Source organism: Chiroxiphia lanceolata, chromosome 11 (genome assembly GCF_009829145.1).
Source record: "Chiroxiphia lanceolata isolate bChiLan1 chromosome 11, bChiLan1.pri, whole genome shotgun sequence".
In the NCBI taxonomy this organism is placed as follows: domain Eukaryota; kingdom Metazoa; phylum Chordata; class Aves; order Passeriformes; family Pipridae; genus Chiroxiphia; species Chiroxiphia lanceolata.
Window position 1 is genome coordinate 148514 of NC_045647.1, and position 27048 is coordinate 175561.

General features: G+C 42.2%; 1 protein-coding gene across 3 annotated transcripts in view; it reads left to right on the forward strand.

Annotated features, from left to right (window-relative positions):
• FGD5 (FYVE, RhoGEF and PH domain containing 5) overlaps positions 1 to 27048 on the forward strand; it is an 89371-nt gene that overhangs the window by 17136 nt on the left and 45187 nt on the right. For all 3 annotated transcript variants that reach the window (XM_032698928.1, XM_032698930.1, XM_032698929.1), the window contains exon 3: positions 20114 to 20243. In XM_032698928.1, the coding sequence (XP_032554819.1) occupies positions 20114 to 20243 (130 nt within the window). The remainder of the gene's footprint in view (positions 1 to 20113; positions 20244 to 27048) is intronic.

Here is a 27048-nt window from a genome sequence, read left to right on the forward strand (position 1 = left end):
CCATCTATCATCTCTGTTGCAAATCACAAGTTCCCCAGGAGCACTCTGAGGCTGTCACGTGTTGTCTGTGTAGGGCTTGTTGCTTCCTGATGCCTGATCCCTGCAGCAGTTCTACAGTGCCCAGGCTCTCTATGGAGGCAAAGTTGCTGGTAGAGTGGGTCCAAGCAGGAATCATCATTTTGGCAAGGAATGTAACTGCTGATCAGAAAAAGATTAGAGCTCCTTGGTAACGTTTAAGAAAGTAGCACAAGTAGGTATGACAGTGGTTTAGCATCTGAAGTGTGTTGGCATGCAGCTGGCAGGAGAATCCTAACAGCAATGTCAACATTTTTGTCAGCTCTGAGAAATACAGCTGTGGTATTGCATCATATAAGCACAGAGAATGGCCACTAGAAACTCCTGAAGTCTTTCACTCCTTGGATAAATAACACAGCAAAAACAATAGGTACAGCTAAAGCACCAGATTTTTTTTTAAACAGGTGCAACCTGCCCCTTCAGTGATAATTAATTCAGTTGAACTGTGGCCCTAAGAAAACCATAGGGCTATAGTTGTTTCTGCCTCGACAAAGAGCAAATGAGGGGAAAATAGTCCAGAGATAATCAAAAGAGCCTCATATACACAAGGAATACTTGTGAAAGGAGAAGCAGCACCAAATTTCCAGGTGTTTCTGACATTTTCTAGGAGACAGGGGCAGATGAAAGACACAGAATTTGTTAGCTAAAAAGCAGGTTTTTATCTGTAATGCACTGGCCCATATGGTGCCCATATCAAGACTATTCTCATCCAAATGAGTAGTCCAATAACCATACTTTCTTGTTTAGGGTAAAACTCAAGAATTTTCTCAAGAAGATAAAATCAACTCATGCTTTGTTGTTTTTCTGCTTGTCTCAGCTAGAGCTGCTCAGTACAGGCATGGCTGTCAGAGGATATCCAAAAAAGATACCTGTGTTCAACACAGTTCACGCTGTCTTTTGGCTCACTGCTGTGTATGATAACAGCAATGTTGCTGACATTATCCTCCATTTGTAGTAGAAGCAAGTTATATCTAGACTAGACCTGGAGACAAACCTAGGCAAAGCAGGCTCTCAAGGCATCTGGATTTGGAAGGAAGGTTAGGCCTTGAGCTACAGATTCAGCCTAGATTTTAGGTAGTCACTCTGGGAAAGATGTGCCCATCTTTTTCTGTTTTTGCTTTATCAGAAAAACAAATCCTAGATGTTGATTCCACTCAGTTCATAGTTCTCTCTGCCCCTTAAATCCCTGCTCTGTGCCTACGCTAAGCTAGCATATACCCATAGCATTGATGAGAAGCTTTACAAGAGACAGAATTTTGTTTTTTAGGTCAAGCACTTCCCAGGGCTGGTGATATGTTAATGTTAATTATGGAGGTAGCACAGAAGAGGTCTACTAATAGGGTTCAGGTCCCTTAGAGACCTGCATGGGTCAATTGTATGGAATTTTGCTGACAGTCATTAAGTGTAGGAGAAATATGGTTAGCATAAGCATTGTGAGAGGTTTTTAAAGGAACAATTTTTTAAAAAGCAATTACACATATATAAATCTATACATAGTTTAGGTAGACGTGGAACGTGCTGCGCTCTAGATCTTGTAGATGGAAGAAAGTCCCATAAAAATGCTGTAACAGAGGGAAGGAGGATCAGGGACTGAGCTTAGACACAAGGGAAAGAGGCATTCTCACTTGTGATCTGGTGAACATGATGGAAAATAATATGTCATCAGCTTTCACCTATTACTGCATTTTGTAGCATAAACCTGAAAGAAAGTTTTGTAAATTCTTGGAGAGTAAAGGATCCCAGTACTATATCCTGACTTAGAGCTGTGCATAACCTACTGAAATTCTTGACAACAGCCACAGCCAGCTCTGTCATGAGTTGTGTCTTTCTTTCTGTTTACTTGAGTACTGTCTGAATTGCCACAGGGAGTAAGAAGGTGATAGTGGTTAATGCAGGACTTCCAGCTGCTCAGAGACAGGGAGCAGTCTGTGGGAGCCCTTGCTGCTCGGGGCTGGGCAGTGCTTCACCTTGCATTGTCAGGCATTAGAGATGGAAAGACAGCTATTAAATGCTCTTGGATGGCAGAGTTTTTCTAACAAGCACCTTTAAGAAGTGCCTCTGAACAGTATCAGGAATATCATATTAATACCAAAGAAGGAGAGATTTTAATACATTGCCCACATTCAGGTATCAATCTTACAGCAGCTCCATGACCACTTTCCTGTTCCCTCATATCCATGGAGCTGTCTGTCCTGGTTCCTGCTGGGGAGGCAGGTGTGGGGAGACAGTGTAGGTAGTGAGGAAGTCAATGTGCTCCCCCAGTGCAGCTTTGTATTGCACCTCACCATCCTGCACACGCAGCAGCTGTGTCCCAGCACAGCCTCAGAGGGCTGCCACTCTTCAGACACAACATGTTGGATCTAACCCTGGCTTTGTTTATGAGGAATCACAGTCCCATATACCTCCCAGGAAACTGTCCCAAGACCTCAGCAGATGTTGGCTTTATTAGCAGCTCGACTCCATTCTGATGGCTACTTTTCTGATCAAATTACAGTGCAGAGAAGGAGGAATGTGTACACATGGCTATCTTCACGTCCCAAAGGCTCATATACTTGGGTAGACTTCAGAAATACATTTCAGTGGGGTTACACAAGAGGAGGGAGTCTGCTGTGTATTGCAGATTTGCCCTGGATGATGTTTATAGAGCATAGAAGTGATATTGGTGTGATTTAAGCATTCCTAGCACCATGCAGAGAAAAAAGCATATGCTGCAGACAGGGTGATGAGATTGCACATTGGCAAGATGCAGCCTGTTTGAAATGGTCAGGCCTTTTGCTGTCGATGAGTGTTCTTTGCACGCCTTTCTCCTCTCCCACCCCCACCCCGAGCCTTACTGAGAAGATTTATTGAATGAGAGATTGCACATTAGAATTCTGCAGCCTTTCCAGAATCCACTGCTCAATGACATGGGGTATATCTCTAGATTAGATTGGTAACAAAAGCAACAGAATGCTATTGCATTTTAAATACAAAGCTAATCTCATAGTTTATGGTTTGATATGCCACCCAGCAAAGTGATTTATAATGTACAGCACATTTTTAATTATCCTAGAAGAATTCTTCTTTTACAGGACCCAAAGGGGGGGTTAATGTAAAAACTGCCTTAAAGATTTGGTGTTCAGTGGCATGGAACAATTAATTTTATCTTAATCGACTAGAGTTAATGGATGGAAGAACATCTTTAAGAGGCACTGTCTGTTTTGCTAAGAACCCTCTTAAAGAGCTTATAAAATGACCCCTTCACTTGAGTAATTGGCTGGATTAATTAGATGCTGTCTGTCAAAGGTGTAGAGCAAGCAGATGTAGACCTATCATCAGAGAACACCTTTTGGTGCTCTGTCTGATTTACCAGTATCACAGGGATGTCCTCAGACTTCTTTTTCTCAAAGGAAATACAGCTAGATACTGACAAACTGAGACAACTGATAGTTGCTTGTGTCTCTTCCATCCAGCCATTCTCAGCTGTCTCAAGTTAAAATACCTTTTCAGTCTGTTGGCAGTTCGTCCTTTCATCTTGAATACATCTAATAAACTCAGATGCCAACCCACTACATCCCCCTGCTGAGCCCTCTGGGCAGATGGACCTATTCAAGAATAGCTAGTTTGGTGTTTCTGATGAAAGTTTCTTACCCTCTTACATTTTAGGTATCAGTCTGTATTCCTAATTCTGAGAGTAGGCTAGAAGAGCTCAGAAGGGACTCCTCCTTAGCATACATCCTCAGAAGTAATGGACTCCATACAGCAGAATACATCTTTGAAGGCAAATCTTCTGGTCCTTAAATAGATAAGGGCAATATGTGAGATAAAACTGGGCACCTCAAAATCTTTAAACTTTCTACTCTCACACTGTCAGGCTTAAAAAATCCAGACAATGGCAGTGAAATAAAACCATGTCACAGTGAATACACTCGGGGTAAAGAACCACTGTGAGAGTGACATATGTTAAAATGACAAAAATGTAAAAAAAGGTATTTTGTCTGGACAAGCAATTCATCTTGTCATTTGATTTGATTTCTAAGGAAAAACAGCTTCAGTGGCTACAAGAGATAGTAAATATGTGTGCCTAACTGAAAAGTCCAAGAAAAAACCCCAACAAAATAAAGGAATTACGTGGTTCCTGACATTTTTTCTGATTGTTTCATTTGCAAGTAAAAAAAAATAGATAAATACTAAAGTAAATTCTGAACTAAACTATACTTTCGAGTTGCAGAATTAAGATGATTTTGATTTTCCAGAATTATTGAGGGGAGAGGGTTGGAATTATTTAATAGATTCATCCCAGCCAAATGTCATAAATCTATGCAATTTTTAATCATACCAAACCTGATTTTTCAACTAAAAATGCCTCAGCCATGCAAAAGTACAGCCAGCTCTCATTTTAATCTGGGAACCGAACGTGACCTTTTAGGAGACAGAGGAGAGCCACTGAGCACTTTCCTTCAGCCCTACAGATTAGCAGTTAAGATCTGCTTCTCTCCTGGAAGTACTTTCCTTTAACAACTGGGTGAATCTCTGTAATACAAGAAAACTAAGTTCCCTTGATGATGCTTCCCCCAAATGTCAGGAAAGAAAAGCCAGATAAAAGATCTTGGTTAGTTTAGAATTCCAGAAAACACTTCTGGAAGGAGAGCCATGAAAATAAGAGGTTTCTTAGTAGTGTCAGTCTCTTTCATATGCTCTCAGGTCTCTCTGAATACTGATAGAAGCTGCCAAACCTCCCTGCCCTTCTCACAGGGAGGTATCTATGCACACCCAGCTTGCAGGGGCTCAGGAACTTTAAAACCCAAGAGACTGGGCACTGCTTTGTTCTGGATTGGTCAGGAGCATTCTGGACACAGTCTCTCTCCCACTGTCTGAGATCACTGAACCTTGCAGCACCAGCATTAAAAAGCATTATTCTGGTAACGCAGGAAAAGGTGATAGCATTTTTCCATGTTTTCCTACCCCATGACCAAATGACAGGACCAGCATGTGCTGGCCTGAGAGCAACAGAGAGCTCGGTTTTCAGCTTGTACTTCGAGGGATCTGCTATCTAAAACTTCCCAATTCTTTCCTGGTAGCAAAATTATTTTGGGGATCTTAGCACAAGACTAAGATACATTTAGCACAAACTACCACTGCTTCAGAAAGACTCTGTGGGAGAGATTTAGGGCAGGGCCGATCAGCCATGAAAATTGTCTTTAAGAGTGAAGGCCATTTTGATTGATAACAAGAAAGATTGTATAATCTGTACAAATTCCTTTGTGGCTCTGGCAACACAAATAGCTGGAGAAATGCTGACAGCAGTAAGAGAGGAGTCTGTTAAGTCTCACTTCTGTCAAAAATACCTTGTTATTTTTGTTTTGGGTTGCTTGTTTGTTTTTTTTTTTTAATAGGGAGTATTACAATTACAAACCTCACTAGAGAGGTTTCCTTCTGATCCTAGCTTCACTGCATTTTTCCCCTGGTTTGTCCTCAGACCTGGCTGCATGGTGTTGATAAAGCAGCTGATCCTGCTAATACAGGGAAATGACAACTCCCCTTACATCTTAAGAGTCCTGCAGGGCAGTATGGTGTTCATTATGTTGAACTTACTGTGAGTATTTTCCATGGAAAGTATGGAATAACAAAATGAAAATAGAACATAAAGACTCTGATTCCAAGTTTTAGTGCCTAGGTTACACTCCCAAAAATAAACAAAGAAGTAATAATCAGGAACATACTCCTGATCTCTAACTATAATATGTGCCATGCCATCAGACAGTTTCTTTTCAAGAAATGTATCATCTTTTTCTAAGTGGATCTAGGACTCATAGTCAGAAGGACATTAGTAAATATGTTATAGTTGGAAAAGTGACTACGTAAGCTGGAATCTGGATGAGAAAATGATACGGTGCCAGGTGCTCATTTTGGGGTGCATTTATTTGTATGCTTTGCTGATTTGTACCTCTGAGGATATGAACAGCAGTTTATGATTTGACTGCCTTGATGATTCAGGCTGGCACCTGAAAATAGAGTGAGCTGAAACATTTTCCATTAGGGAAAAATTCACAAAAGCATTCTATGTGACTGATACGTCTATTTTGACAGAATTTAAAGGAACACCCATATGCTGTAGCCTAAGATATAGAAAACCCAGTCTCTGCTTCTTGAAGGTCTGTTTTTTGTCCCAGATCACTTTGAATCAGTCAGCACTGGTAATTAGATTCTGAATTTCTCACAATTCAGTGCCTAAGACACCAGCCACAGGAGAAAGAAATACCACAGGTTTTGGTCTCAAGGCAACCAGAAATGGGCACAGTTCTGTTTCATTTCTAGAACATCTGAAATAACTTCTTTTCAGTTTTCTGAGGCTCAAAAGTAAATTTCTGAACTTCAAATGTTGCAGCAAAGAAAAACAGGTTTCTCCTGGTAAAGTCCTTTGCAAACTGAGCTAACGCTCCAGACTCTGCAGTAATCACTGTCGTGGTTTAACCCCAGCCAGCAGCCAAGCCCCAGCAGCCACTCACTCACTCCCCCACCAGTGGGACTGGGGAGGGAATCAGAAGGGTGAAAGTGAGACGACTCATGTGTTGAGATAAAGACAGGTCAGTAGGTGAAGCAGAAGCCACACACATAAGCAAAGCAAAGGAATTCATTCCCTGCTTCCCATGGGCAGCAGGTGTTCAGCCATCCCCAGGACAGCAGGGCCCCATCACGTGTAACAGTTATTTGAGAAGACAAAGCCATCGCTCCAAACGTCCCCCCCACCTTATTTACTGAGCATGACACCATACAGTATGGAATACCCCTTGGATCAGTTGGGGTCACCTGTCCTGGCTGTGTCTCCTCCTAGCCTCACACACACCCCCTCAACTTCTTCCCCAGCATGTCAGTAAGAAAACCAGAAAAGGCCTTTACACTGTGCAAGCCCTGCTCAGCAGCAATAACAAAAACATCTCTGTAATATCAACACTGTTTTCAGCACAAATCCAAAACACCACCCCATACTAGCTACAATGAAGAAAGTTAATCCTACCCAAGCCAAAACCAGCACAGCCATTCTATACATAGCAGATAAAATACCTTTTTCATCACTGCTTTAAGCTGTGAAGGAATTTGACTTTCAGAGTGTGTGTAAAATAAAGTGTCACAGATGAAAAGCTGGGTTAATGGGATGACAATTCAACCAAAAAGCTTCAAGGCATAAAAAGGAGCAATACTATAGCACAATACTATTTTAAAAGGTATCTCAGGACTTTTCGCATAGGTAAACATTGCAACACTTGAACCAGGAAATTTGTGACAGGCTAGGGGCTTCAGAGAATGGGACCATGACAGAAAGCTGTGAAGGTTTGTTGGAAAGTCTTGGAGCCTACTCTACCTAAAGATACCAATTTACATTTCAGTGGTAAGTGAACAGATTGTTTAGAGCAGAGAACCTAACAGTGTACCTGCTGCAAAACATCATGCTACACCATGTGATATAGGGCCAGATAAGATCTTTTCAGAGTGGTTAGAGCTACCTCTTGGGAGTGGCCTCAATGCCACAGTTTGTAAAGCAACCCCTATCTGCAGAAGGGTTGTGAAGCATATCAGTGATGTCCCCATGTCAGCCAGCCATTTTCTCATGTCAGTCATGTAGCCATTGATCACCATAACTGGTCTACTCTGGCCTCCAATCGGGAGGCCTGGAGACACATCATCTACAACGCAGCTGTCTCCTTTGAGAACTCACGCAGGATCACTCTCGAGGAGAAAAGGCAACGCAGGAAGAACCGTGTCTTGCAAAATACACCATCTAAGGAGTCTTTCTGCTGCGCCTTTTGCAATCGGATATGTCTGTCACGTATTGGCCTCATAAGCCACCAGCGTGCCTGCAGCAAATGTGGATAGTGCCTTCCCAAATCTTCGTTCGCGAAGCCCAGCCATGATCTTGATCATGTAGCCAACCCACTGTGAGTGTGTTACCACATCTCTTGTTCTACCTGTGTACATCCATTCCCAGAGCAGGGAGAGAACTAACAGCCATGCTTTGATGCAGCAGGCAGCTCCAGAAAATCATAACATAAGATGGTAACAGGGCATACCTGGATACTTTCAAGTCTATAAAGACAGCAGGCTTCTCCATTGCATTTTCCATGGCTTATATGAATCCTACCTTTCCTTGCACAGGTCTCCTTTCTGATCCACATATGATACACTGGTCTTCCTGTCCATGGTGTCCTCTGAAAAGTAAACAGCACAAAGTGGTTGCAGAATACACTGCAGAGACCAGCAAGACTGTGCACACACCAGGACGTGTTGGTGTGTGTATATCCACCATGGCCTTGTGCAGCCCACATTAAAGCTCAGACTGTGGTGTTAAAATCAGCTGAGCTGTTCCACTACTGCCTAGTCCCATCTTCCTCCTTAGGCCAAAGAGGCCACCTTATTCTCTTCCCCAGCACCGTGCCTGTGGCTTGTGTGACTCCATTCAGATAGCTAAACAGGCAAAACCTGGTCACTTTTCTGGTGCTGAGCTAGCTTCAGGTTGAGGACCCAGGCCATGCACACTATAGTCTTACTGGTCAAATGGTAATGGAGGCACAATCTTGAGTCTCCATACTACAATTATACTGCCACTAATACATACATACAAAGAGAGTTTTGCCCCCTGTAAAGTGAACCATTAGATGTGAAGCAAATCTTTAATCTGCCTGCACACAGAACACTTTATTACAGAGAGAGAAGCATGATTAAGCCACAGAAAATTGTTTGATGAGGTCCAGCTCTTGTCTTTTGTATTCCTGCTCAAGCTGTCCTAACTGGGCCATGGCTTCTGGCCACATCATTACACAAGCTCTGTGGACTGACAGTTCTGATTTCACTTCTCTCACTGGCTGTGCCCACATTGCAGGCCTAGCTGCATTTCCACGCTGCTGTGTTTGCTGAGCTTTGCCACACTAGTGGAGTCAGTGAGGGTGCCACTTGAAGAATGACAGCAAGACTCAGTGCTAGTTTAGCCTCTGTGGGAGGTTAAGCATGGCATCATTTGGTCTGGGAGGGGGAGAGGAACACTCTCAAGCTCTCCTGAGGAATTGGGGAGGCTGTATTTAAAATACCTCTGAGGCTTGTTCCTCTGCCCTTATTGCATGGGGTACTGTCTCGTAACAGTGGTCGTTCTTCGTCTCTTCTTGTTTCTTCACAGTTTATAAGGCATATTTTATTCCTCTTACTGCTAGGTCAGGAATTGTGCCACAAATGTCCACCTGTCTAGATATTTAAACTTGGTTGTTGCTTTAATAAATGCAGCAGAGGAAAGTTCTAAGCCCCCAGTTAAAGAAATTTGCTGATACCTCTAAAGTCTGATGTCAAGCAAGTGTCTAGATCAAAGTAGTAATTTTTTACCTTCTCACCTTGCTCTAGCAATTTTGATGGACTAGGCTGTTTTGAGGCAAATGTAGAATAAGGATCTCAGGGCTTGAATGTGAAAGGCATAGGCTGATAGGTTTACAATATTTTGCCCCAAAAATATAAATATCACCTAGGGGCCACATCCAAATGAAAATTCTTTGATTTAAAATTAGCACCTGAACTTCATCCTGTAAATCCACCTCATTATGGCTTTTTTCCCCATGCAATTTGTTTTTGGGGTCCATAATGGTTTTTCAATCCATTAATAATTCGGAACCTTAATATTCATTCATCATCATCATGGCCAGTCTTCGCGAACGAAGATTTGGGAAAGGTCTCTACCCACGTTTGTTACAAGTGCGCTCATTAACTTTCATTAAGACTCAAAAAACCTGACAGGGTCCAACAAAATGATTGTTTTGATTTATCATAAGTTGATGTCAGTTCTGCACACGTTGAATGTGTCCAATCCTGCGTGGGAGCTAGTGGTTGGTCCTTTCTGCAGAGTTGGTAGCCTGGGATGCAGTTTGACACCTGCCCTGAACATCAGTCACTGGTACTATACCTTTCCCTTAACTCCTCTCTAACTTCAGTACCATTCTCAGCCTGAGGCACATGGCAAATGACAGGTTTTTGCTGATGTACTGCAAGGTTGATTCTTTAGTTGCACAACAGAAATATATACAGCACTGTGAGTTCTCCTTGCCAGCTGCTACCGAAGGCACTCACATTGCACACTTGGGCACTCTTGCACTGCTGGATCTAAAAGATGGATGTTGTTACTGCATTGAAAGGGACATCTTAAAGCCATACATTAAAAGACTCATTTCCACTTTGGAAATGGCAATTACAAATTAAGGGTGTCCTGCTGTTCCTAATACCACTTTCAAAATCCCATGTTCTGCCCTTATTCCACTATGTGCATAACCAACTGTTGTTCTACTTATGCATGAGTGAAATTGAAATCAGTAATGCTATGACAATGCTTTGAGATAATTCTCTTATTCAAACTCATTATCATGTAAAGTGTTTGTATAACTTCACTACTTGCAAGAAATTCGTGTTTTGTCTGAGAATCATATCAGATTCAGAAGTATGTTCTGAATCTATCAGATTCAGAAGATTTGTGAAGTATTAGTGTTGTGTTATTGTGTTATTGCTACTTCTCCTAATTTTAGAATAAAATATTATTTTTTTGAACAGAAAGAAAACAAAAACTGAAAACTGTCATTACCTGCTTTGGAAGTATCATTTTCCCTGTTCTCTAAAAGTCTTTAGGAATACTAATTCTAAGTCTGATCCCAACACAGCTCTAAACAGCTTAAAAAAGTGCAAGAATGTTTTCTATCACAAAACCAATCCCTCTGTCTTCCACCAGTTCTGATGTCTTTTGGCATCGGGTGACAAGAATTCAGATTTCTGTTAATACATAGATCACTAAAAATTCTGGCTGCAGCAGATTATGATTGATTCAAATTCAGTTTTGTGTTTGTGTTTCACGGACATCAGTTTCCAAGCTGGCATCCTCCTTTGACTTTTCACTACTGTTATCACTTAAGATTATGTTAAACTGGATATTCTTGAAGGATTATAATGAATTGGATCCATTTGCTGCTATAATGATCACATTTGCCTAACTGACACCTAATCACATCTCATCCAGGCTACATTCCAGAATCAGCAGTGTAGTCCCAGCTGTGCTCTGAGTTTCAGGACTATATGTGCTAAAGTACAGAGCAGCCGCTGTATTGTATAAACATAGAGACACTAAGGAACAGGACTTATATTCTAGTTCTGTGTTGCTCAGTGTGGTCAATAACCTCCTTATGCAGCCATGAAACATATCTGGACCAGATTCTTACCTATTTAAAACTTTAAAACTCTTTATTATGCTTGTAAGACAGCAGAACCATCCACCAACACTGAGCATCTCCAGGAGTGTCCACTGTGTGTGACAAACATGCCTTTGTTCCGCCTGGCTCCATTTGCAGAACTCCCATACAATGATTTGTGCAGACCTTTTTTTGATTTTTGTCTGTCTGCAAAGTTTTTATGAATTCTAATTCTATGGGTAAGTAGCACTGCCTAAACCTTTCATTGCTGCCATTCTCCATTGTGTGCCTTCATGCAGAAATCACTGGCTTGGCTGCCTGAGAGCCAGTAACTCAAGAACCCCCATCCCTAGCAGAAAACAGCAACGCTAGCAAACATGATCGTTCAATGGATCCGGGTAGATTTCCGCATCGCCGGTTGGGCTGCAAGAATGAAAACACTCTGTGCCTTAACTTCAGTAAACATGGGCATGATCCTGGAGGTACCTATACCTCTTTGACTTAAGGATTGGGCCACAGTAGTGAAATCCCTTTTACTTTGCAGTCATCAGGAAGAACAGAAGTGAAACTGTGCCCCAAGGGAAATGGACAAAGCAGTTCTGGTTTAGGCCGTGGTAGGTATCCATAGTTTCCAAAGCCTTTGGTCTAACCTGTATTTTAAACATCACGTTGCTCTGGGATTACCCACTTTACACAACTGACTGCCAAAGCACAAAGTGAAGAAACATGCCAGAGATTATAACAAAGAATTTGTAGTAGAGCAGGGGTTTCAGCTTTGCTTCCCAGATAGTAGTCTCCCCACAGAGGTGTACTTCTCATACCCTGAGATGACCATCAGGTGACCGGCTGAAGGTCCCTTCTTACTTATATCTTTTCCTTCTCTTTATTAATGCAGTTCTAAGGGGTTGGCTTATTCTGTCATTGATTTATAGAGAGGAATAAGTTTTACAGAGGGTTCAGAGTGAAATCAGAGGGTCTTATTCTGCTCAAAGATCACAAGTATAAAGTGACTCCACTGAAGTCAGGGTGAATCCCCCCCAGTTTTACCTCACTGTATCCAAACTCAGACTGTCACTAAGATAAGTCATTTTATAGAGGAAACTAGGGCAGAAGTGCTGAAAGGTTTCATTTCATTGTCAGAGGCCACTTGTGCTGTGGCTAGGGGTTGCTCAGCAAATCATTTGAAACCCATCCTGATAATTAGTGGGTGTTTTCTTTGTTATCTTCTGTCCCTTGACAGATATGCAGAATGGAGTTTCAACATAGTGCAGATGTATGGTCTGCATGGTCTGGGAAGGAAGAAGAGTTTTGCAGCACAAAACAGAGACTTTTGTCACTGCCAAACACTCAGCATTTTGCCCTTCTCCTTTGCATTGCAAGGATTCAACATAGCAAAAGGTTACCAGAGATGGGGAACGGTAGGGGGATGGAGATCAATAGGGCTGTGATTTATCAAGCAAAAAAACAACCTTAAGGAAAACTTCTGCTGAGGTTGTTGGAAAGAAGAGCTCTGGGGTGCCTGTGAAGCTGATGATTTAATGAAAGTAAAAGCTCTGTGGTGGCTGATATGACATGTAAATAATATGTTTGAAGGAGTCTATAAAGGGTAGAGCTACCCTTAATAACCTATTATGTATTATCAGCTGCCCCATTGTACCTTCTGGCACGGTGGGGCGCTGGGTGCGGTGCGGCCGAGCGTCAGCCCTCACTAGTTCATTGCCAGGTCATCTCTGGGGAGGAAGCGTTCCCTGTTTACAAGAAATGCAAGACAAGGGCCTGAGGGCCAGGCTGAGCGCAAGCTGAGGCCACCACAGCTCACTGCCTCTCCCTCGGGCCTGGGAGAGCAGGGAGGGGGTGTGCACTGAGCAGGGAGGGGGTATGCCACTTGTTGGAGGCCCAAGGACTCTGTGTTTTATTTTCATGCATGTCCAGCTTTTACTGGTGCTTTGTTTTCCTGAGTGGTTTAAAGCCACAGGATTAGGGAGGTAATGGTGCTCACAGACAGCTGTGTACCCCAGGGCACATGTCACTGAGCCTGAAGTGTGGAGTGGCTGTGCAGGTTTGTACAGATGCCTCAAAGCAAGAGCAGCCAATCCAGCCTAGCACATCTGGCATATAGCTAGTGAAACCTCAATCTCAAGCTTTCTCTTATCCCTTCTCTACTCACAGTGACCCAGGCTGGGCCAGAGAACACTCCCTGAGATGAAGCCCCAACACCTTTATGCTCCTCACTGTCAGCGCTCTCTTACAAAACTAGCCTGCACCAGCACCATTGTTCTCTGAGCACCTCTAGGAGCAGTGGTTGAAGATGGGAGAGTTTTGACCCTAATGTTGTCTGGAATAGAGCAAAAGCCTTATGCACCTGAGCAAAACCCCTCTTTTCCTCTCCTATATTCTGCACCACAACAATTCAAGGAAGAGCAAAATTCAAATTGAAATGCTTGTGGCATGAGGAAGAGATCCTTTCTGGCCTTGGCAGGCAAACAGGTTTATGGCTCAGAGTGTGAAATGTGATTATCCCTGTGTTACCTTGCCTTGACAGGCTGTGTATGTTATGAGCAGACATCATGTCACACTTCAGATATAATATTTGCCTTGATAATCTACCATAACAGGGAACTGACTGGCTAAACGTATGCTGCACTAATAGGCATTTCCTTTTATTGGCTCTAAATACATTTGGACTTGAATTTCCTTTAGTAGTGAGCTTTCCTTTTGCAGAATGAATTAAAGTAATAATTTACAAATGGATACAAGAAAAAAAAATAACCAGTTTTAATAGAACAGGGTTATTCAGCACCCTATTGCCTCCTCCAATTACTATCACTGCATTGAGTTCATATGATTTTAATTTTTTGCAATAAGGATGTCACTGTCTGAGAAAGACAGGCTTTTAATTAGTAACTGTTGAGCATGGGACTTGAAATAAAGCCAGGGATAGGGATACTGCATGTAGAAAAAAAGCTGGATTCAATCCTCTTGGTCCAACAATAGAGGGTTGGGGTTTGGGGGGTATTGATTACTTTTCCTCTCCCACTGGATAGAGGGGATTTTATATATGTGGGCTTTGCATAACCCAGCTGTGTCCAGGTGAGATTCTGGTCTTGCATCCCATATATTATAAGCAGTTATGAGCTAAGATCCCTATGACAGGGGAGTAAAAATGGGCACAGGCTGGAGTCTGTGGATGGGAAGGTTATGGCAGCAATTTAGTAGTCATTTGTAAACTGAGCATATCTGATTCTGAGCGGCTGTGTCAAGCTCATCACCACTCAGCTGGCTTCAGGGAAGTTATACTTGTAGAGGATGTACTCCACAGGGAAAGAATAACTGTTTGTACCTTCTTCGGTAGTTCTTGAAAACTTGCTTTGCCGACTCACGCCAAATAATTGCTAATGAAATCACCAATGCACACAGAAAAATATTTAGTCAAAACTGTCATTCATTTCAGAGCTTTGATGGACCTAGTCTAACAGAATTCAATACCACAGCCATTCTCTTTTTAGCAAAGAATTAAGAGAATCGTCTTTTAGCAACCTAGAACCATGGTTTCACTAATGAATGGAGGAAACATCCTGGACAAAAAGACATTCTGTCCCCCACAAAAGGCAGAGCAGAAGTCAGCACTTACCTCAGAAACCCAAAGAGTTCACTTACTTCCTATTGCCACTATGTGGAAACAATGCATATGGGAAGCCATGTGTTGATAATTACTGACAAAAGCAGCTTTTAATACAGTGGTTCCACTATAGGAATGGAACCAAGGATGTGATTTCTAGCTTCCTCAACTGCTTCTTTTGTCTTGTGGTGACATTTTTGGCAAAATACTGCTTTGATTTTTACTTGCAAGCACTTTTGAACCCCTAAGAAATTTTCAGAAAATAAATCAGGGGGCTCTTTGGCCTTCAAGTATACTGGTAGTAATTAATTTGCAGTTTGCAACAGATGCAAATAAAAGAACTATTCTCTCTCTGTCGTGGCACTGACTGGGGATACCAGAGTGAAGGACCACGGGGAGGCAGCAGGGAAGTAATCCAGGTAGTCCGGGTGTCTGAATGCTGAACAGATACCTGTTAACTGAATGCTGAGACAATGGTTAAAACCTCAGCACACCCTGGAAGTCATTAAGCAAGGTATCCTTTGCTGACCTCTTGAGTTTTATTAGCTGGGACCATCCTGTATGCTATATATACCTTATGGATACCAATTATGGGTTCTTTTCAAATACAAACACAGCAGAGGTTCTTTAAGTGCTGCACTTGTTCCTACCCTTCTTTACACTGAAAGTACATTGAAACTTACCTCCAAAAGAAACTAATTTATTCCAAGGAAGCTAATTCAGGCTGACTGGTGATGGTGATTAATGATAAGCCACCCAGTCTCCTTCTCTAAAAACTGCATTTTGGAATACTGAAATCCAATTTAAGAAGTCCCTTGTTCCTGGACAGACACACGAGAACAATGGAAGTGCTCAGGAGCTGGGATGGGGTAATCTGAATGTCCTCACTGGCCACACAAGACTTGCTTTGATCTCGAGAGGGTTTGGTCACAGGAGTCTCCTACTTGCCTGCTCCCTCCCATATCATTAATAGGGAGGGAACCTCCCCCTCTACTCTGTCCTCCTGAGACTCCACCTGGAGTTCTCAGCACAAGAAAGACAAGGACCTGTTAGAGTGGCTCCAGAGGAGCCCACAAAGGTTCTCGGAGGGCTGGAGCACTTCTGCTATGGAGACAGGCTGGGAGAGCTGGGGTTGTTCAGCCTGCAGAAGAGAAGGCTCTGGGGGGACCTCATTGCAGCCTTCCAGTACTTAAAGGGGGCTTATAAAAAGGAGGGAGGGTGACTTTTTACATGGGCAGATAATGATAAGACAAGAGGGAATGGTTTTAAACTAAAAGAGGGGAGATTTAGATTATACATTAGGAAGAAATTCTTTACCTAGAGGGTGGGGAGGCCCTGGCACAGGTTGCCCAGAGAAGCTGTGGCTGCCCCATCCCTGGGAGTGTTCAAGGTCAGGTTAGACTGGGCTTGGAGCAACCTGGTCTGGTGGAAGGTGACCCTGTCCATGGCAAGGGGGTGGAACTAGATCGTCTGTAAGGTCTCTTCCAACCCAAACCATTCTATAATTCTGTTCTGTGATTCTGTGTTCTAAACTGTGGCACTAAAACTGCATGACATCTGAACCCTGCATTAATTGTTGCTGCTTCAGGGAGATGCTGAAGTGCTTCTGACTAGCACGTTTCCAGCACATTTCCACTGTCTGCTGCAGATTCATTGCAAGTCAGAAATATGCTGTACATCTGTCCCAACATATGTGATAATACCTTGTAGGCTCTGTGATGGATCTACTGCAGTAGCATTTGAAGGATCATGGCCAGCACATTTTAACAGCCTAACCAGCTGCACTTTAGATGTATAAGGAGCCACTTGGTGGACAGGATAAATAGTCCACAGGTATCAACAAGCATAGCTGACTGGTCTGGGGATACATCGATATAAATACCTTACAAAAAAAAGAGCACTCCCCTTCTCCCTTCATGATCATAGACCATGAAGCAGAAGGCAAGTGAGATTTATGAGCCTTTCTTTAGGATGCATCACTCGATTTATTGAAAGCAAACTGCAGGCAATCTGATCCTTACTGGTACAGAGGACTTACATCACCCAGTGGAAGTCACAGGCCTTAAGTTGAGATTTTCACCAACTCAGACTTTTTTCTTGTTGTTGTTGTTTTCAGGCAGTTGGTGACTCTAAAGGAGGAAACAGGACATCACTTCTGTGTGTGGCCAAGAGATGAGCATACAGCCGAGAGCATTTGTGGTGTTAGGCAAACAAAAATACATGGTCTTCATAGGCCTTTATTATAGTAACTTTATCTGTGTTTTTTGCCACTGTTAAATCACCCACTTAATAGAGACTTGTGTCTGGACTTTATTTACAAAGTGCTAGTACAAGGATCAGTTCAGCTTCCCTCTCCTTGATGGCTTCACCCTCCCCTCAGTCACTGAGGTCACTTGAGGTGAGATGTTAACAAACTATAGGAGCAGGATAAGCAGAGAATCTGTAGACTCCAGAACACTTTTTCAGATGTACCAATACATGTTCAGAGATAAAGGCACACAGGTAACTAGTAGGGTGCATCTGTACAGCTTCTCCCTGCTCTGTACCTATCAGCAGCTCTGGTAATTATAATGTAACTGGTGCTAACTTAAAGACTTTTGCTGCACTCCATCCTCCTGCATTTATTCAGTCAATTAAATGTCAGACTGTCCCAGAAGGCCCATTGCTTCCTTTCTTGTGCTGGCTAACTCTTGGAATGATGACAGACAATTGCTGGAGGAGCAGCAGATAATGTGCCTGCAATCTGTTCTCATCCAACCAAATTATTGCTACAAGGAGGAGAATTAGTTGGGTATTACTGTGTCTATTGAGATATTGCAACCTCCGGGACTATTTCTCCCCTTGTTCTTCATATGCACACTTTTATTTGCATCTTCCATTGCATTAAAATTTATTGCTTACAGTAAACTTATTTAGCAGTGCTTTTAATGAGCTAAAGAAAAGTATCATTTAGCAGTTCATGGGCACAGTTCAAGTCTTCAGAAGCTAGGAGTGCTAGGAGACCACAGGAGCACAGACATGTATGGTGGACGAAGATGTGTGAGTTCACTGGAGTAAAACACATGCTGAGTATTGGGAAAGGTGTACTGCCCAGGAGCTCTGTGGCAATATAGAACAGTCTCAGAAGTAAACACCAGAGTGCTGCTGGAGATGTCAGAGAAGAGCAAAATGGAAATGGTGGCACAAATATGCTTGTGCCTATCCCTTGTGTGAAGCAGATCCATAACATTTTGAGACTTCCCTTTAAACACAAGCCATGCCACTGGCTGCAGGTCTACTGTAAATGAAGCCCCTGTAGCAGTTCAGCAATATTGCAAGTTCTGCTACTACATGAGCCTTTAATAATGCCATTCGTAATGATTACAGGACTAATATACTGAGGCATTCTTCCCAAATTGTAATGTGTTCTTACATTAACATAATGCAGTAATTTATCAGAGAGAGGGAGAGAAAAAGAGGGAGGGCCTTAATTTCATGTCTGCTGGGGCAAACAATTACAAATTGCAGGACTGTGTGAGTAAGGACTGAGACTGGCTCAACTATTAATAAGCCCCCTGAACTGTTCCTGTATTTGCCTTGCTCTTGCTTTCACTTGCGCTGAGGCCCCCTTGCTGTTGAGGCTAGGCAGATTTTCAAAGTGTGGTGATGCCACTTACACTGAAAAACTGCAGACACTAATAATAAACAAGAGGAACAGTGCTGCTGCTTGGCCCTTCGTCCAGGCATGAGAAGTGCACTGGCAGCCTGTGAGAACTCCTGGACTCTGTGCATGAGGGAAAAGCTGGAGGTGTAACAGAAAGGCTGACAGCCACATCTGCATGGGAGACACACAGCCCTGTTTGCAGCTTAGAAATGAGGAAATAAGAGTCTGGTCAGCGGCCTTGGGAATATCTTTCTTCATTGCCCTCCCACTTACATTAACCCCTCTTTGCCCAGCCTCCTATCACTCTAGTGGTGGCTTTGAAGTTTTGGGTTTGTTCACATCTGGGAACCCCACGTGGGAGATCAAAGAAAAATAAAGAGGTGAGGCAGAGCTGTGAAAGGAAGTTAATGTTTCAGAGGAAATGAGAAGTAATACACACTGAGTAATCCAGGCTCACATCACAGACTAACCTGGTTGGCCAACATGTCTATTGGAAAACACAGAGCTGTCAGACTTTGTTTCTCAAGACTCACCCTGTTGGCTGAACGCTGGAACCTTGCACTGGAAATGTAAAAGGCTTGGGGCCACTGTGGTGTATAAGCTGTATATGAACTCCCAGAACGACACTGTGGCCAAAAATACTAGTATGGTCCTTGAATGTAAAACCTCAGTAAAGTCAAGTAAGAATAGATGGGTGTTACAGCTGGTATACTCGGTATAGCAGTCTTGGTATATGTCTTTTGTCAGTGCTGAAATAATGAGTTTTGTGTTGCAGTACCAAGAACAGTGCTAAAACTGGCTAGTAGTAAACACTGATGCTAAAATGGGTAGTAAATTGAATAATGCTAATGGATAATTGGAAGAAGTTCAGAGATTTTAGAATGATTAAATGATAGGAGGCATGACATAGTAAGACACCAAGATGTTCACCTATTTCATATAGCAGTCAAAATGAAGGGACAATCTGAATGCAGCCTGTAAGTACACAGTAACAACATTTGGAAGACTGCTGCCAGTTCAGCAGACAAAGGTTTAACAAGATCTAGTAACTGGAGTTTGGAGCTAGGCGTATTCAGATTGGCAATAAACGACACCTTTCTAAGGTAAAGGGCAGGCACCATCTGGATTACCTACCTCTAGTCATGCTTTGTGGAGGTTTTGAAATCATGGGCAATTTTGATTGAATTTTTCTTTTTCTAAAAGAAAATGCTGTGAAGCCACTGGCCTGTATTGCATACTAGATCCAGTACTCTTACTGCACAGCTTTCTTGACGTTTCTGGAGCTGAATTCAGATTTCCTGGAAACAACTTGAGGATTCTGGGATCTGAGTATCTTGTAGTTTGATTGATACCATTGGTGTTACAGTTATACTTCTCTCATCATTCTGTTTTCCCAGAAAAACCCATTGTTACAACATCTAACTTCCATTTTTAATAAGCACTGAGATGTTAGCATGATTTTACTGCATCGATTTTGAGGGGTTGACTAGGGAGGAACAAAGCAGTTCTGGTTGCAACTAAGTATGAACTTTTTACTCCAAACTGAGGGAATAATACCACTGAGCTAGTCTGTTCTTATTCTCTCTGCAGTGCCTACACTGAGCCCTACAAGGTGTGCCCAGTCTCCATGATACCAATGGAAGTTGTCACATCAGATGAGGAGCAGAGAAGTTCAGAAGAGGAGGAGAGCAGCCCTGGTGATCCCAGCCTCATCAACAAGGTAAAAGACCCAAAAATGGGGAATGCATGAAAGCTGGAGAGAAAAAAGCAGTTAGCAGAAGGATCTGGATTCTCAACTCTCTCTGCTCTTTGCCTCGTGCTCATTTAGGAATGTCAGAGCCATCAGTCCTTTACTCCCCCAGTGTGTTAACAGCAATTTGCCCCTATAGCATGTGGCAAAGGCAAAGAATGTAGTCCAAAGACAGACAGTGGAGGCAGCCTAAACAGCAAGAAAGTCCTGACTTCAATGTCAGGAAAAATGTCTCGCTCCAAAGGATTTAGCTGCAATCTTGAAAATTTAAAACTCCACTGAGTAAAAAAAAAGACAAATACAGTATTGGAACCAGTTTTGCGTTGGCTGGAGTAAACTATTTAATAGGTCTCTGCCATCTCAAATTCTCTCATTACAGGAAAATCCACTTGTGTTTGGGTTTATTTTACTGATTTCTGATTAATAAAACAGCTCTTAAACAAATGATGGGGAAGATCATGGAAATGTGACCACATCTTAAGACCATTTAAGGCTGTTTTAATCTCCAGTAAGCTGACTAACAGTGCAGTTGTTAAACAAATGGTATCGAGCAGGCTTAGGCACAAATTTACCTTTGTTTTTCACTGGAGGGCGTGTGTGCGCATGCGCGTGTGTGTGTGTGTGTGTGTCTGTGCTTAAAAACCAACTGAGCCTACCCTTGGGTTACTGTACAAGCACACAGTGCATAGCTCATTTGGTATGCATGCAACAAATGGGTATGTTCTTCTGAAGTCTTCCAATTTGAGTCCTAGGAACTAAGGCTGCATAGGAAAATAGCAAATCCTGATTTCCTGCACCTCTCTCTGCCTTTCATTTTGTCCTGGTCTCTCAGTGTCAACACAGCTATACAACTTCCTGATTGTAGATAGCTTGTGTTTGGTCATGAGCATGTGTCAGAGCCTGAAAAAGTCTGTGCAGATGAGCCTCCAAATCCAAATGATGGCTAAATAAGGGTCAACTCTGTCAAGGAAAAGCATAAGTAGATTGATTCTGGGAAGATCAGATCTCTTCAGGCATTGCCATAATGTGAAGCTTTGTTTAGGGGCCAGTATGAAGAGGGAAGCATAGTTTCCCCCCTATCAGGACACCAGTTCTTTAGAAACAGAAAATAGAAACTGCAAGCAGAATGACATTGAAAGGTAACCGAAATTGCTGTTGCTTTAATCTTGGAGGGGAAATAGCTTCCTTTGATTTCCCCACACGCCATATCTCAGTTATGTCTAGCCTGCAGAGTGCTAAACTGCCTCTGATACCAGCGGAAAAGACTGTGGTTTGATCTTCATGATGACATGAAACAAGTGAAACAGTCACAATCAATCTTTTTTCCTCTGAGATTTGTGAGGTTTTATTTGCTGGTTGGTTGTTGCTTTCACACTGTTTTGGAAAGGGAAAAGCCTTTAAATTTCTGACATTCCCCATTAAGTGAAAACCATTTTTCCTTTCAGATAGTTTCCTATTAGTTAGCTGACAAACCAGTAGCATTTCTAGAGTGTACCCTAGTGTCTTATCTAAGATGACCAGATTTCTCAGCATCTCGTGATGGTAGTTGTGAAGCGACTATAAAACTTTGACTTGAGTTCACAAGGCAAATGCATGCAATCACTGTGCACTGGGAAGTAAATTCAAGACTGCTAAAAACAATTTTATTGCCACTTCTTGTAGGGTTTTACTAAAGACACTGGGAAATAATGTTTTTCTAAATGTCTCCCTTATTGCACCTCATTTATTTTAATTGTTCTGTTGTCCTGGTGTAACCACGCTGTGTAGCTGTCGGAGAAGAAGGCAGCACTTAGAGAACAAGTATGTGCTTCAGAGTCTAACTGGAGGTCTCTCTCCCACTCTTCAGAACACAAACTGTTTGCACATCGCTGATAGAGAACATCAGAACAGGTGTGGTTGCTTTGTTGGCCTTTGCTTCTCAAGCTGACTGTCAGCAAGGATCACAGTACCCAGTACCAGACTTCCACAAGCTCTTGGGGAGCTCTCTTAAAACAGCTTCATTTTACAGGCCGTATTTCCGAGCCGGCTGATGAACCAGTGAGTGCTCATGTCTCAGGAAGCACTGGTGTCTTTACAGAGGACTTCATAGAGGACTGTTTTTCCTACCCTGCTGCTCCTGCCTCTGCTTATTATTGTCTTCTCACACCAATCTTCTGTGTGCCAAGGGAACATTAGCTGCTCTATCAAAACCTGCCTCTATAATGCCAAAGTGCAAAGAACTTGTCCAGCTCCCTGATGAAGTGATGTATCTCTTGGAACAAAATGCCCAGGAGTGGCTGTACAATATGAGAGTTCAGATGCACTGTCACTTGGGGAGAATTGGCAGACACATATTGGTCTGGATGCAAAAACAGGATTTCAAAATGAGCTAATCTTGTCAAAACAGCCATTTAGGGCTGGCAGGCTAAGAATCAAATTTGGATTTTAAAAGACACATACGCACATGCCAAAAAAAAAAAAAAAAAAAAGAATCTTCTGGGGTTTGTTCGTTTGATTTCTGTTTTTCTGCTCCACAGGGAAACTTGGTTTAAATAAATGCATGAAACAGCCTCGATTATAAAATCTCCCCCCTGTGTCCAGATACATGAATTTCATTTACATTGAGCTGAATTCTGTCTGCTGCCTTTCACGGTCATGAGTGAATTTCTGTACCAAAATGCAAGGAGCATGCTTCGGTTTTACTCATCTGCTTTCTCTTAGCTTGTTTGCTGGAGAATCTCAAGACTTCCAGTTTGAAGCAGATTTTTTCCTCTGATGTTTCTTTTTAAGCTCATTTTTACAAGTAAATGTAGTTTAAAAAGTTAGCTTTGTACACACATTTCCTAGTATTGTTTCAAGAGCTCATCTCCTTTGAATCCATGCTCTCCTGGGGACCAGACTCATGCAAGTGGGGAGAAATTTTCAGGGGCTGCTAGAGCCCCTGCACTGTAAACAATCTGAAACACAACCAGTAGTATCTGTTGTGGTATTTTTTACATTATCAACTTTATTTTAAAGAGCAAAAAGAGGGGCTTTCATCTCTGTTAGAGGAATTTTCATTATTAAAAACCTATTTAGAATGGGGCAGGTATAAAAATGTAACAGGAGGTGGATTTTGAATTTTTGCCTTTATTCCACTGGGAGTACCTCAGACCCGGAGAAGTCTAGCATTTGTCATCAGAAGTCACATGGTGGAACTGATTCTTCTGTATAAGAGTAACAGTGAAAATTCATTATTTCTGGTTAAAAAAGCTCTTTATTTCCTTCTCTTCACTCTGCTGGCATATAATAACAACTTAGAGAACTCAGAGGCAGGGAATGCTGTAAGTTTTCTCAACCTTTGAGATTCTACTGGATTATATTACGAAGAGCGGTGCCCTTCACTTACACTACTGATGGAGATTCACTCCTTTTTTTTCTCCTGCTAATCTAATTTAGAAGATGGTCCTGGACCACCTCTTATTCATATGTCTTTTATATATGTTCATTTAATTAAATCCTTACCAATTTATCAGAAGGTGACACATGGCTTTTCTGTACTGGGGTCTCAAGGTTGTAGGATGGCATCTGAGCTGCCTACAGAAAATAATATTGGAATTAGAGATTCCAGTTAGGAACAGAAAACTCATGCCTAGTAAAATAAGGACTTTCTCTTCATCTCCTACATCTGAACCTTCACTCACTAGAGAAATGCTCAAGGTCCAGGATGCAGAACCCCAGATTTTTCTTATCGTCATTGAGCTGGATTCAAACCTGAACTTCATGATTGCTTTTTACTGCTAAAAAAAAAAAATAGATCCATCTGGGACCCACTCAGCTAATGAGCATTAAAGGAATTATAGGGTAAATGAGCTTAATAGTTAAAATCCGACTAGACACCAACTTTAAATAGAGTTCCCTTTGGCAGAACTTAGTTTCTGTAGCAGTTTCCGAATTTCCAGTTTTAAAAAGAAGATTACAAATAGAGATAATATAATCTTGGAAGTGTACTTTTGAGGAAGATGCTGCCGTATACTGAATCATCAGCTATCCCTCCGTAGCTTGTGCCTCTCACTTTAGTGTCAGAATCTTCAGGCAAAAGTCTTCAGACAGTTCCTTTCTTCTAGGTACTTTTTAGGACTGGATCTTCTGTGCATTTGATGCCTTTTGTCACTAACCTTATACAACCTCCAATTATTATAAAACTGAAAGGATTCACGAGACAATTCTTTTACCACACCTAACCCTTGGCTGGCTGAAGATAAGGAACCAGCAGGGAGAAGTGATTTTTATGCTGCATCTAGAGAAGAGAAAAAATCATCTTATGCAGATTAGTGATCAAACATGCAGGCAAGGCAGAAAGTTAGGTGCTAGCCTTTCGGTTCACTGTGGGAACCTTTAAAGGGAAGCCTTTAAAGGAATTCACTGATATGATAGTATCAGGAATGCATCTCCCTTCCTACTACATTACTACTACTACTACTACATTAACAGCTCCATTTGGGGAAGTAGGTGAGGTTTGGGGAAGGGCAAACACCTGTGGGACAAATGACAGCAGAGATGCAGCAGAGGCCTCAGGGTGATGTGCATATAAGAAATACAGACAGATGAAGCACAGGTTTTGGGATCAGTGGGGATGGATAAAGCATGGGAACCCACTTGCTAATTTAAGAACTCATTTTTCCAGCATCTTGCAGACAGCCATACTTATGGTCCTGTAATGACACGACAAAGCATAATGTCTTGGGCTGGGCTTCAAGAGCTATTTCCATCATGCTGCTTCATCCAGATGGTGTCACACAGATACTAAAGATGTATGATATATGCTGATCAAACAAAGCAACAGGCTTAAAAATAACCCCACTAGTCAATGGAAGGCATTTAGACTGTGATCAATGGCACAACTGGCCCCAAAGCAAAAGGAGGCAGAGTCTCCCTTTACAGGGTGCCTTTGGAAGGAGAAAGCAGTGGCTGGGTAAACACAGTGCTGGGCATATTGAAGCAACAATAGCTATTTTAAGAACTCTGTTATAGTTAGGAAAGATATACAGCAAACTCTACGTTAAGCCACTAGGCAAAGGAACAATTAAGAATGCTCTCTTAAATTGGTCTGTAAACACAGGAGAGAGTTTTATGTGAAGAACTGAAGGGATTCTCAGTAAAATAATACAAAAAGAATGTGATTAATATGTGTGAATACTTGTAAGAATTATAGTCTTTAAAGCACTCAGGAAAAAAATTAATACAGATCCTAGAACAATAATAAAGCCATAGCTGGAACATAAAGACATTTCTTTCATCCAGAACACAGATCTGTCTGTCAGTTAACTGTATTGGAAATCTAAAAGTGAACCAATCTGTATGCAAATACTATTGAGTTTAGTCTAAATCCAGCAATATGTTAAAAGGAACTGTATAAAACCAGCATAGGAGGGATGTGATCTTACCCTGGTGGCAATATATGAAAGTCTGTAATGAGGTGAATAGCATGTAACCACAGAGCGAAATGGTATAAAAGAGAGGAATTCAGATCAGACATGGTTGGATTTTATGCCAATGAAACCCCAAAGCATTCTGGCTAGTCATTTAGGACTTTTGGTTTAATATATCTAATCCTGCCTAGACTGTTGGTGTGCTGGAGGAATGAAGGGGAACTTCATACATATAGGGAACAATCTCTGTATGCTGGTCTTGTGAAAAGGCAGCACTGGAGGTAAGATGCTCCACCCTTCTCCCAGGTATCATAATAAAAGCCAGTGGACAAAAAGGGAGCCAGCAACCCCATATGGCAGATGGAGGGGACCTGCACCGCACACAAACAGGGAACACTAAGCTGAGCCTCAAAGGTCTCACGACAAGCAGGACAGCTACTGAATCACAGCAACAGTATATAAAACTGCTTTTGCTGCTCCTTAGCCATTTCCACCTGGTGGGCTTGGTTTCCAGACTCCATTAATCATTCTGTTTTGCAAATCTTTAACCTTCCCATATTAAAATATGCACTCATGCTCACACACACACACACAAAACTGAAACATGCTGGAGCTGCGAATGACAAGATTTGTGTGCTTCGAAGAAGCCCCTAATTCAGATGCCTTTCAAGGGGCTGCTCTTGATTTATACAATTACACAGATTCCCCAGGAGAGCTGCAATCTAGCTCTTCAAGGACAGGGCCTGGGAGACAGATGTGGACAGCTTCTCCTTCTCTCTCACTGATTCACAAAGCCAGCCTGAAAAAGTCATTTGTTCTTGTAACGCCTCAGTTTTCTATTGGCGCCACTGTGGCATCACTGTTAACTGCTTCATAGTGTGTGATAGTTATAACAGGGGCATTATGAAGTCACTTAGCTCAGAGGTTGAAGCTTATGAAATTGTGATAAGCCTCTGATTGGGTACCATCAAGGTCCAATACCCCTACCCTGAGCAGCATGTGAAATGACATGCACGTACTAAGACGGACGGAGAGATGTAGTTTGTCCGTGTCAGTATGGCAAGCCAGTGGCATGCACAAGGATGAAGCTGCTGATTCCAAGTCTTCAGTAGTTTCCCCGCTTTTGAAATGCAAAGGGTTGCTCCCCGAGTACACCAGAGAAGTGACTTGTCCAGTACTAATGCTTCTGGGGTTTAGTGAATTGTTCTGTGATCTGCTTGTGCTGCTCTTAGGCCAAACAACCCCATTCCAGCCCCATGGAGGCAGATTTGCCCCCAGCCCCACAATTTTTTAAGCTGGATCAGGAGACCAGTCTGGTTCTGATCAAGGTCATGCAAACAACTAGATCAGCACAACTAAGAGCTGGCACTGGGCCCAGAGGACAG